General features: G+C 36.3%; 1 protein-coding gene across 1 annotated transcript; it reads right to left on the bottom strand.

Moving 5' to 3' along the window:
* Window positions 1–2964: 2964 nt before the first annotated feature.
* LOC145120421 (NAC domain-containing protein 43-like) lies at window positions 2965–4773 on the bottom strand. The gene is made up of 3 exons (XM_079056244.1): window positions 4433–4773; window positions 4052–4335; window positions 2965–3961 (listed from the first exon to the last, which is right to left on the bottom strand). Exons 1-3 carry the CDS (start codon window positions 4671–4673, stop codon window positions 3203–3205), a joined length of 1284 nt encoding a protein of 427 aa, XP_078912370.1. The 5' UTR covers window positions 4674–4773; the 3' UTR covers window positions 2965–3202.
* Window positions 4774–12803: the final 8030 nt, after the last annotated feature.

The raw sequence follows: 12803 nt of genomic DNA, 5'->3' as shown, positions 1-12803 counted from the left end.
AATATATTGTTTAGGTCGCCACGGCGTGCCGACTGGGGAAAATGTGTCTGTGTTGTCGTTTGAGGGCCACGATGTGGCTAAGGATGGCGACGATGTGGCGAGTCAACTTTGACCATTGAATTTTGACATGATTTGACTTTTGGTCAAACCCCTAGTTGAAAGAAGAGTTAAGGATTTATCTGATATGATTGAATAGGTGGTGCGTAACAATAGTATTCTTTCAGTGAGTCTTTTCACTGTAGTTGTGGGTCGAAGACACCAATACCGGCCCACTAAGTTGTGTATGTAAGATGCTAGTTGTTTTTGTGACTCTTACATGTTTGTATGATTGGGTTGAAATAAACCCAAGGACTGGGCTAAGGGCTGGGCCGATGAGTATGTGATAGGTTGAAAGAGACCCCAGGGTTGGGCCCTAGGGCTAAGCCCATGATTGTATTTTAGGTTAAAATATATCCCAGGGCTAGGCTCAGTTGTATGTTTGGTATATGGTACTTTGGGGAACTCATTAAGCTTTGTGCTTATAGTTTATATTTATGGTTTCAGGTACTTCCAATACGAAAGGGAAGAACCCGACGTGATGACACAACATCCCCCTTATTATTCCGCACTTTTGCCTATTTGTACTCTAATGTTTTGACATTGTGTATGGTGATTGACTTTGAGATATTTGATGTATGGAACTAATTGTTTTTAAACAAAAAATTTTATCACTGTTTTTGGGTCGTTACATTTATTGTGAGCAAAACCTAAAATACCCCTATAGAACCAAGGTCAATTTTTTGTGCAAAAGGTAAAGATTATGCAGATCTATCTCAATATAGAAGACTTGTGGGACGCTTATTGTATCTTAATATAACAAGACCCGACATTTCATACGTGGTTTAACAATTGTCTCAATTTATGTCAAATCCCAAAGTTCAACATTTTAATGCAGCCTCTCGTCTCATAAGGTACTTAAAAACTTCTCCTGGTCAAGTCATCTTCTTCTCTTCAACTCATGCGATTTTGTGATTCTAACTTGGCAAAGTTTCAAGATTCTAGGGGACTAGTGACTGGAATTTGTGTCTTTTTGTGAAATTCCTTAATATCATGGAAGTCCAAGAAATAACCGATTGTCCATTAGAACATCTAAATTGGTTTGGTTAAAACAACTTTCGAAAGATTTTGGCCATTACAACATCTGAATTTGGCTAAAAACAACTTTTGAAAGATTTTGGCATTTTTCATAATGATTTTAATCTTTTATTTTGTGACAATGATGTTGCATTACAAATTGCTACGAATCTTACATTTCATGAACGTACGAAGCTAATCGAAGTCGATTGCCATTTTGTGAGGGACAAAGTAATGGATAAAACTATAAAGTTAATGCCAATTAAATCTGCGCTACAACTCATTGACATGTTCACTAAGCCATTTTATGGTGAAGATGGGAATGAAGAATATCTATTCTCCATCTCCATCTCCATCAGCGGGGAATATTGGAGCTTCTACTAGATACAAGGGCATTTTTGTAATTTAACTGTAGTTAAATAGTTAAGAGTTGTTAGAAGGTTTTTAGCAGTTAGGTAACCTATCGTAACTTACTTTACTCTTTGTATAAAGACCTGGGATTGAATGATCGAAGCAACAGTTTCAGTTGAATGATCGAAGCAACAGTTTCAGTTCATTTCTTTCTCTTTCTAGAAGCTGTAATATGGCCTTTGTATTTCACACTCTCAGATCAATGAGAATATCCTAAATATTGCATAATACTTTTGTGTTGCGACGGAATGTCATACAAAATTTGCGTACCACCACAACAAGGCAATTGGCTGCTATGGTGGGCAGGACGTAGCAGCGATTAACTGGGTGACAAATAGAAAAGGGATTTGGCAGACTGTACATTTTGGCTTCATGGGCATTGGTGGAGACAAAATTACTTTGGTATCACATATTTCAACAAATTCTACAAAGCTAACAATGATTATGTTACAGACCATAACTAAAACATATTACGACTTTTCCAAGATATATAATCAATAAGCTTTAATTAATGATTGCTAAAGTCCCATCATTAATATAAAGCCATGTAGGACCAAGCCACAACAAATTTCCATGTGATAAACTTGAATAGTCTCAACCTTTCTTTTAAATCAGTATGCTCTAGTAAATCCTAAAAAATACGTACGTAACTAAATGAAAACCAATATGACAATATCCTTGATTTTGTATACGATGGTATAGTCTAGTACGATTGTCAAAGGATACTTAACTATAAAGCTATGATTTCACTGGATACGTTCTTTGTTAATTTTAAGGTATTGTAACCTTCAATTTCTCATCGTACCAACTTTTTTTTGATAGTCCACCTTCATACATTGTCTAGTTGGTTGGACAATCGTTATCATCATCTATCACTTTTATAAATGGGACCGATCCAACCCAACCAATTAAACTCCATCGATTATTTTGTAATGCATGCATTTCCATCATTTATATTCGATTTTCAACGATGTGTCAGTGTCATGATTTCATAATCCACCCATTATTTAGAACATCAAAATTTCAAAAGATCACCTTTTCCATGCTTATGATGATTATATATATATATATATATATATATATATATATATATATATATATATATATATATATATATATATATATATATATATATATATACACACAAAAAAAAAAAAAATGTGGGAATGTTTATATCTGTGTCCATCAATCACAATACAATGATACTATATATTTTGACTTTACATCATGGTCAACAAGTATACTGATAAAAATTGCTACCTACTTGTTTATACAAACTCCAACGGATTCCATGTTGACCTTTAATGTATATTGATTTCAAAGGGAACTTTTTAATGAGAAAATAAATGAAGCTATTTAATTATTGAAAATATGGTCCATCAAACTTTGTAAATCCATTATAAGAAATTTTTTGTAGAGGTGTATGAAGAATTAAATGATAATTTGACAATCGGTTGAACTCCAAAATAGTTTAATATATTGTTTGATAGAGGTATATGGAGAATAGATTGACAATCCATTAAACTAATCTATTAAAGTGTTCAATGTATTGTATGCCCTTAGTGGTTTATTTGTTTTGTATTACAGCTGATAAAGTGGATTATATATAATGGATACGTCGTTCTTCAAATGTTTGAGGGGAAAATATACCAAGTAAACTGGAATGAAATGATGTGAATTATACCGACATATGGTAAAAGGGATCTGGGGACGACGATTGTGATGAAGATTGGGCAAAGCTCCATAGATCTATCTGGCTTGTATAAGCTGGTTTAGCCATGGATGTGGAGCCGTGGAGCTGTGATTGTTCTTGCTCGTCATGATCAACTGTGAAACATAATTCTTCGTTGGGTTGATTGTAGGAAGCATACAACTGATTCGATGAGCTTAGTTTTCCATTGAGCTGGGAGGCCACGAGGCGATCTAGATCAGCCCAGTGGTCAAGATGGTTATGAACTCTTCTCTCATGCTCGTTGATCATGTTCGTACTTGTGTTTCTAGAGTGTTCGGTTTCTGTAAGCAAGTGGTTCATGGAGTTATGGGCGTGAAAGGTGGAGTCTTGATGATCAAAGGTGGCTGAGCTGAAGTGACCGGAGGTGGCCATGGTGGTCGTACTGGTGAGTCTGGGGAGGTGGATGAATCTGTCATCAAGGGGGTTTGCAAATTGTTGCATAGGGTTATAGTCATGGGTGATGGTGATATTGTTGAGCGAAGGAGAATCCATTTCTCGCTTGCAGGATCTGCCATTGACGTACACTAGAAACTGATCACGAACACTTCCATCTTTGTTCAGAGGTTGCATGTTAGTGGTTGAATCAATGGAAGGAGCCGAAGATGATCTCTGAGGGCTCTCCACAGCTTTGTGGTAGTTTTTCTTCTTGAACACTCGGCAAACAACCCACCCCTCTTCTTGAGCCGAATCGCACATGTTGGAGCCCTGAATCATAAAACAGTTTCGTTTTTTTTTTCTTTCAGAAAAAGGTTTTTGAAGGTGAGAAACGTTAAGTTTCCTTTATAAATAACTTACAGAGGCATAATCTTGGCTGATATTAATCGAGTTGTCATCAAGTCTATATTCATGCATAATCCAATCCGATTTTTGTCCATGAGGCGCTCGACCTTTATAGAACACAAGCGTCTTCCTCATACCGATCCTCCTAAAGCTACTGTGAATAACTTTATCTCGGCCTGTAGCTTTCCAGAAACCCGCAGCAGTTGCTCGATTTGTTCGTGTCCCTGTGGGGTATTTCTTGTCTTTATGACTAAAGAAATACCAATCGTTTTGCGGGGTGGATCCAATCCTGCACTTTTCTACAAAGTCACAAGCGATTAAAAAGTTTAGAATTGAACAAGCAACCTAAAAAGAACTTTAAACTTTTCATGCGGTGACGAATAAAGAATCAATCACCTTGGATATCCCATGGTTCAAGCTTGTTAAGGTCAACATCGCGAATAACATCAAGATCTATCTTTTCATACGCAACCTTCTTTCTCAGATAGTAATGAAGAAGCTCTTCCTCAGTAGGGTGGAACCGGAACCCTGGAGGCACTTTAGAATGGCCATTTACGTTCACAGACAAACTCATTTCTTCTTTGGACAACCCACGAAAGAGATAATGATAACAGAAAAGCAGCAAGGACAATAACATGATTTATATGAATGCATATATGCGTACAGATGAATTAATGTATACGAAATACACTTTACCATAATGTAGTTCGCAAAAGAAAAAAGACATGAAAATGGAATAGAAGGTTCATAATGAGGCACCAGACTTTGGAATTGGTGCAAGCTTTTGAGAATTGTAGGGTCATGAGCTTCGAAAACAACTGACCACCTACTCATCGAACAAAAGGACATATTATAGTCGTGAGTTGGGACATGTAGCATGGGTCCCTGGCAGAAAGTAGCGAAGGGTTGCGCCCCATGGTTGAGTACTTGAGTGTGAGCCTCCATCTTAACTATGACCCTGGACCTTAATAATATCTTGCCCAATCTTCTAAAACGGTATACACTCCAGTCATTCATTGTAGCTTAAAGAACTATATCCAGACCAAAGTTTAGAGTTTTAGTTACTTTGTTCGAGTACCATTTGGTATATGGTATGTATGCAAGTGAAATTAAGACTGTTGGTTATTCTTTTTATCAAGATATTTGGGAGATATTTATTTACCTTAGGTACCTTAGATATCATTAGATTGTTCTCATTAGGTTGTTTTCAGGACCAAATGCCTAATGAGTGTATATATATATATATATATATATATATATATATATATATATATATATATATATATATATATATATATATATATATATATATATATATATATATATATATATATATATATATATATATATATATCAAGATTGTAAAAAACGTTTGCCAGTAGTTAGGCGGTGGACTGGGTCAATGAATTAATCGACTAGGTGGAGATTAATTGGGGACCATTAATTATTAAGAAAAATGTTCAAAAATTAATAAATCCAACTATAATCCAAATAATATAAGCAATAAGCATAAAAGTTTAGTACCAAGTTTAACAAGCACAAGAAATTATCATCCAAAATAATCATAAAAATGTTAATGCTTCACGATCATCAACATCCAACAAGTTTGCAAAAAAAAAAAAAAAAAAAAAATCAATCGTACAAACCTTCATTTCTCAAAATCAAAACAGGAAATATAACTCCACTTTTCAATACTGCATCTACCTAATCTCTATTATGAAATGTTGCATCTGCTAAAATGTAAATGCTCCAACCAATACTTACATCTCCCATATATATTAGATAATCACCATATAATACCCATTGGTAAACCCATCCATCAACATAACTAAACACCAACAAACTAAGCCATTATCCCGAAACCAACTGCATATGATAAAAAATCTATGTGTGTATCTATTACTTATCAAAGGAACAACACTGTCCATAAAAACCATAAGAGGATACTTCTTCCAACTCCCAAGGGTAAAACAATCCATAAAGTCCATGACCTTCCATTTGAATATGTTTTGACAGTAAATCCATTAGAAACCAATCTCACCATTCTGCAAATCAACACGATACCATAATCATGCCATAACCATCTTGTCTACTATACTAACCTTCAAATTGATACTAAAATCAGAAAAATGAGAAAGGAGATAACCTACATGAAATTCCCTGTTCATCGAGTTCTTGAGCACTTATGTTCATTAATTGGAGCACATGTTCACCTGCAATTCAGATTCTTAAGGGATGAACTTCGAATTGTATTCTTGCTACCGATACATACATACATAAAAAAGGGCTAGAATCGAGAAGGAGATAAGGAATAGATCCCCCAATTCAGATTGACGAGCGATGAACTTCGAATTCTATTCTTTCTACCGAGACACAAACATATGCCTTCAATTGCTAAAATCAACTTCAATCGAGTTTATGAGTTTATCAATCAATAAATGATGGGTTTTCAAGGTTATAAAATTTTACATGTGGCAGAAAAACACTTAAACCCTTAAGTTCACATGCAACCTAGAAATGATCTATGTTTTCTCTATTGATAGCAACTAACTATGAATATCAAGAAACCCTAGGAGAGAGGTTATGAAATTGAAATTCATATCAAATTAGGGTTACATACCTTTTGATTATTATTGTAAATAATCAAAATAGAATCCTTCTTCAAAATCTTGAAAAGCTATCACCAAAGGAATGAATGTCTCTAATGACTTGTACCCCAAACCCTAGTAGCAAGAAGACTTCAGGGGAGAGGAGGATTGAGAAAAATATTGGCTCTATGAAGGCAAGAATGAGTGGACGAAAATAATAAGAGCCATAAAGTGGTTTATATAGCCGAAGGAAACTTGAGGCTAAAGCTAGGGTTTTTGGGATAAGGCCCAAATTAATTAATATAATAATCAAGCTGCCTTATCTCCTAATTTTAAGCCTCATAAACGGAAATTCTAGGTTATTCCTAGCCCAATTTCTTTCACCCCCATCCCATAGGGTTCTAGAGTTTTCCTGCTTCAACTTTCAATAAATAACCAAACAGTCCCTGCACTTTTAGAGTTATTCTATAAAAAGACATAACTTATTCTATAAAAAGAGGAGCTAGCTCCTTTGAGAATCAAACCCAACTAAGCTTTGGGCTAGCCGGCTCCTTTGAGCTGGTGGGTATTTTAGAGTTAGTCAAGCCGAATTGGTTCGATTTTGAGTCCGAGTTGGTGCGATTTAGTCCGATTAGGACCGGCTTTAACCGATGTTGACCAATACCGACTAGCTAACCCTCTAACACCTATTCTTAAGCGGTTCCAGACCGCCACACGTTTAGGCGCCCATTAATCAGCCGCCTAGACCGATTTTTGCAACAACGATATATATATATATATATATATATATATATATATATATATATATATATATATATATATATATATATATATATATATATATATATAGTCAGGATCTTTTGTGAACCCATATTTTTTTGCAAACCACTTTTAAAATGCGAACTTTTTTGTGTGATATATTTCTTTTAAAAGAAAATGACAAAAAACACCAAATCTGCCATATAGAAGCATTTTCTGAAGAAAAAAAAAATCTCGATTTTTTTTTTGCGTATATGGCATGTGCATATGTGCATTTTTACGAACTTTGTGAATTTCGGATGTTTGTGCATATATGCACCTGTCGTATATGCATATATTTTTTTTCAAGATTTGTTTTTGTGAATATGCTTCTATAAGATAAATTTGGTGTTGTATGTCACTTTTTTTGAAAAAAAAATATTACAAAAAAAACTGTGCATTTTAAAAATGATTCGTGGGAAAATATGGGTTTGCAACAGATCCTGACGCTATATATATATATATATATATATATATATATATATATATATATATATATATATATATATATATATATATATATATATGGATGAGTTTTCATATAAAATATAGGGAAATCTTCAGAAAAGTCCTAAAATTTTAGTCTAATTTATGAAAAAGTCCTGAACTAATTTTTGTTTACAGAAAAGCACAGAATACCGGCTAAAACTTCGAAAAAACCATTTTTGGCCGGTTTCGTAGATTTAGCCGGTATTTTGTCCTTTTTCGTTAGTTTGTTCAAAATATTAGGACTTTTCTGAAAATTACCCGATAACCAAACCGGCCGAAAAGGGTTTTTTCGAAGTTTTAACCGGTATTTTGTGCTTTTCTGTAAACAAAATTTACTTTGGGACTTTTTCATAAATTGGACTAAAATTTTAGGACTTTTCTGGAGATTTCCCTAAAATATAAATTAGTTTTTCATAAAATCGGCAATGGAAGCTTTAAAAATAACAAGTTTATTTTTGAGTTTATAACAAAACCAAACCATCTACGATCAATTTATAGAGGTTAGAATGATATTAAAAACAACCATAGAGTGTTTTAGAATGACAACCTTTAGAGCCTTTGAATCTATTTGGTTTTGGGGTGTTGATGAAGATAGAAAAATTAAAGAGTATGATTTTTTCTACAAGTGTCTACCATCAAGATTAAGACACTTGGAATGATAGTTTATTCTTGTATTCTTGAGTGTCTTAAGCCTTTAAGTACTTAAATCAAATAAGAACGAAAGGAGACAACTCAAGGGAGCTTCTAATTCACCAAACTTGCTTGTAAAGAGAGAAATGCGTAGGATGAGAAGTGGTTTCAGCCACAAGAGAGAAGAGAAGAAAAGTAGCTAAAATACTAGATAAAAACTCATGCAAGACACTCTCTTATATACTCTCATGCAAGTTATGCCTTTTCATTATAATAATATAAAGTATTGGTAGCATTTTAGAGGCATGAGGGGCATAAGAAGAAGGTTGACAAGCAACCTCTCTTCTTTAATATAATTTTTGGTCATCGTGTAAGAAGTCAAAACTTGTCTTCTAGCCTTTCCAACCAACTACACTCATTAACTAGTTTAATCATGGTTAACCAAAGTGTCTAAAACTTTGTACATGACTTATTAAATCATACGATATGATATAATAACTATTTATACCCTCTTTATTTATTATTTTCACAAAACAATAATTATTTCCTAATTAAATATAAGAATTGATATTATTTATTAATAATCATATTAATAATAAATATACAAAATGTGTCAACTTGATAAAGGCATGACCCTATAGGGTCATATGTTTTTAGCAATATCACTCAATAATGATTCTTGGGCATATAGATTCAGCACTCTCCCACTTGCACAAGATTCATTGCAGACTGACATAGACAATAGTTGACGTCTAGCAATGGGCTACTATCCCTAACAACATATGAAGGGTGTCATTCTATTACCAGCCATGTAACATCCCAAAAATCATGACCAAAAATTTCATTTTTGATATAGCGATTCATAAAACAATTTATAAAAAACATCATCAAGTTGTTTCATTTCATAAAAACCATAACCCACAATCTCACAAGCATGTCATAATATAATATCAACGTCAGAGTACAATCCCAAAAAATCTCATAATGCAGAAATCATGTGTGTGATGCACTGCAGTCATGCCGACTCCTTCCCCTTCGAAGAAGAGGTACCTGAAACCAAAACTGTAAACCGTGAGAACAAAGCTTAGTGAGTTCCCCCATCATACCACATACCATACTATAAGCATACTGCCAGACATATTTGGGTGCCCGGCCTACCCTGCTGAGCATACCGGGGTGCTCAACCTACCCTTGCTAGGCATACCGGGGTGTCTAACCTACCCCATGTCAGGAATATCTGGGTGCCCGACCTACCCTCCGGTGTATCTCAACTGGTTGCGGGGACTATTTCACCCCTACCACTACCACATAACAACATAACATAAACATATTGTCAGGCATACCGGGGTGCCCGACCTACCCCTTTTGTCCTTTCGACCCGATACGAGGATTATTCCCCCTACTACTACAATCACATAACATCATACCAGGATAGCACATAAAACATAACAGATAGTGGCAAACCCAGATAACTATCACAAAGACAATTATCTGACAAACAAATCCTACTAGTCGGCCGACATTGTGGCCTTAAACCCACTTCTACTGGAAGGTAACTCACCTCAATGTCGTGTAGTAACTGAACTGTCCGCGATGCTGGGATCAACTCTCCTCAAACTCCTACACATGAAATCTCTTTTAATTACTCTTTGAAACTTATAACCCCTTTAAGGGAAACTCTCGTCAATGGTCAAGGTCAAAGTCAACACCCTGGTCAAAGTCAACACCCTGGTCAACTCAACTCGCTGAGTTGGTCCATTAACTCATCGAGTTCCATAATTCAGAGAATCTCGAACTCGCGATCTAACTCGTCGAGTTACCCTCTAAATCGCCGAGTTTCTCCTTACTACAAAATAGGGACTTTCCAGTTGAACTCGTCGAGTCCTTCCTTAGAATCGCCGAGTTCTCCTTCATACAGTCGGGACATTTGCTCATTAACTCGCCAAGTTCATCCTTGGACTCGTCGAGTTCATGACCTTTATGTCCACAAACACGTTTAACTGGATGAATCCTCTTCCAGACTCAACAAGTTTGCTAAGAAACAAAGAAGGTTGGGGAACCACGACCCAACTCACCGAGTCCTAAGAACGACTCGTCGAGTCCCCCATGATCCAAATCTATCATGTTGATTTCAGTCGCGCTTAACGCATCCAAAACATAGATCTGGCCTCCTAGGGTTGATATAACACGTAAAGTTACAAACTTTACGCTCATGCATGGGCTATTTAGCTCAAAAAGCCCTAAAAAGTGGTTCATATGATGCATGGGACTCCCATGGCCGTAAAGTTGGCACCTTTATGCCATGGAGTCCCTCAAGGACCCTGGATCTGAAGTCAAAACCCCAAAACATGTTTGCATCCATGAATGGTTCAAAAAATGGCTCCTTAAAGCCCTACACTACTCCAAAAAGAGATCTATTAGATGAATGGACAAGGTATAAACTTTATGCCTTAAATGAGCTGGAAATGGAACACAACCTCTGAATCTACTTGCTTCCTCTTGAACTCCCAAGCCTCTTCTTACTTCTCAAGCTTCAAAACCACCAAAAGCACACAACAATGGTTCAAGAACACTCGAAATGGGTTAGGGTTTCGAATTAGGGTTTTCTGGACTAAGGGAGGTGATGAGGGAAGCCAAAATGGGATGATAAGGCCTTTAAATAGGGTGCAAACCTTGAAAATTAGGGTTTCACTCTGGCAGACCTACTCGTCGAGTCGAGGCTCCTCGACTCGTCGAGTAGACTTCAAGTCCCGCTTCCAACATATCAAATCCCTACTCGACGAGTTTGGGGCCTCCAACTCGTCGAGTCCCTTTGCAAATATGAATAATTCTTATTTAAATTACATACCAGGAACCGGGCGTTTTAGGTGGGTTGCACCTAATCCTACATCGGCTTGGAAGGAGAACAAAGCATTTCCTGATAAGGAGTGTGGATACATTCCTTGACACAACACGTTTTAAAGTCGTGAGGGTAGCAAATCCCATAAGAACTCTACAGTTAAGCGTGCTCGGACGAGAGTAGTACCGGGATGGGTAACCCCCTGGGAAGTTTTCGTGTCGGGAGCCCAAATCGGACAATATTGTGATACGTGCCAGAGGGGGATGTTACAAATGGTATCAAAGCTAGGGAACGAGTTGATGTGTTCGATAGGGACGTCGAACCCTATAATGGGGGGTGAAGGTGGGTTGCACCTGATCCTACATCGGCTTGGAAGGAGAACAAAGCATTTCCTGATAAGGAGTGTGGATACCTTCCTTGACACAACACATTTTAAAGTCGTGAGGGCAGCAGATCCCATAAGAACTCTACAGTTAAGCGTGCTCGGCCGAGAGTAGTACCGGGATGGGTGACCCCTGGGACGTTTTCGTGCCGGGAGCCCAAATCGGACAATATTGTGATACGTGCCAGAGGGAGATGTTACAAGCCAATTCCAAGAGCTCAAGCTACAGTTGTTACTAAAGGTGTGGTATCAGTTATTCCTTTGTCTCATACATCATGTTGAGTATGAGATATGGATCACCATCAATATCATTTAGTGTTTAACTTTTAGTAAGGCTTTAGACATATGACTCTCGATAAATAATAGGAATAAATCCCATCTTGACTACATACGCCCATCATTGTAGTTCATGTCATTCCCAACAATGGCCCTTATGATTGCCTTTTACAAAACAACATTAAACCATGTCAAAGCACACCAATTCCTACACTTCAAGTCCCAATTATGTATCTCATGTCTAAGAATACAAAGATACAACCTTTATCAAAGCATCACTCATGAATGTGATCTATAAAGTGATTTTGATGCGGGTCAGGTTCAATACTTATTCTCCTAATCAAGTACCTATGAAGTTGCCATCGATTCTTGCTATTTTCATCTCCATGAAAATCAACCAATCCACTCATATTAGTCTTACATCATAGACGTTCCCACAACTATAAACTACTTAGGACATTTAGAATAACCTACTTATTCAAGGATTAAACATGCTAGTATAGAACACAACAATTATTCAATGAAAGACTATATCCAATATATCAAATCATTACAACGTATGTTGCTTCTAGTGTTCCAATAACCAAATACTAAATTTCAATCAAATATATCTACTTATATCAACAAGGCCCTATAGCACCGTTTGACTTTAATGCTTTAGCTGATGAAGGAATTTTGTGTTGGATTTGGTGTCTAAGCCCATAACTATATCTGGTATGTACTTGACCTGATTGTAGCATGGTCCTTTTGGGGTTGTCTTCACCG

This window comes from Lactuca virosa, chromosome 6 (assembly GCF_052849685.1).
Source record: "Lactuca virosa cultivar CGN04683 chromosome 6, Lactuca_virosa_CGN04683_v6, whole genome shotgun sequence".
In the NCBI taxonomy this organism is placed as follows: Eukaryota; Viridiplantae; Streptophyta; class Magnoliopsida; order Asterales; family Asteraceae; genus Lactuca; species Lactuca virosa.
Note: the sequence above shows the minus strand (reverse complement) of the source record. Positions and strands in the feature narration are given on the sequence as shown.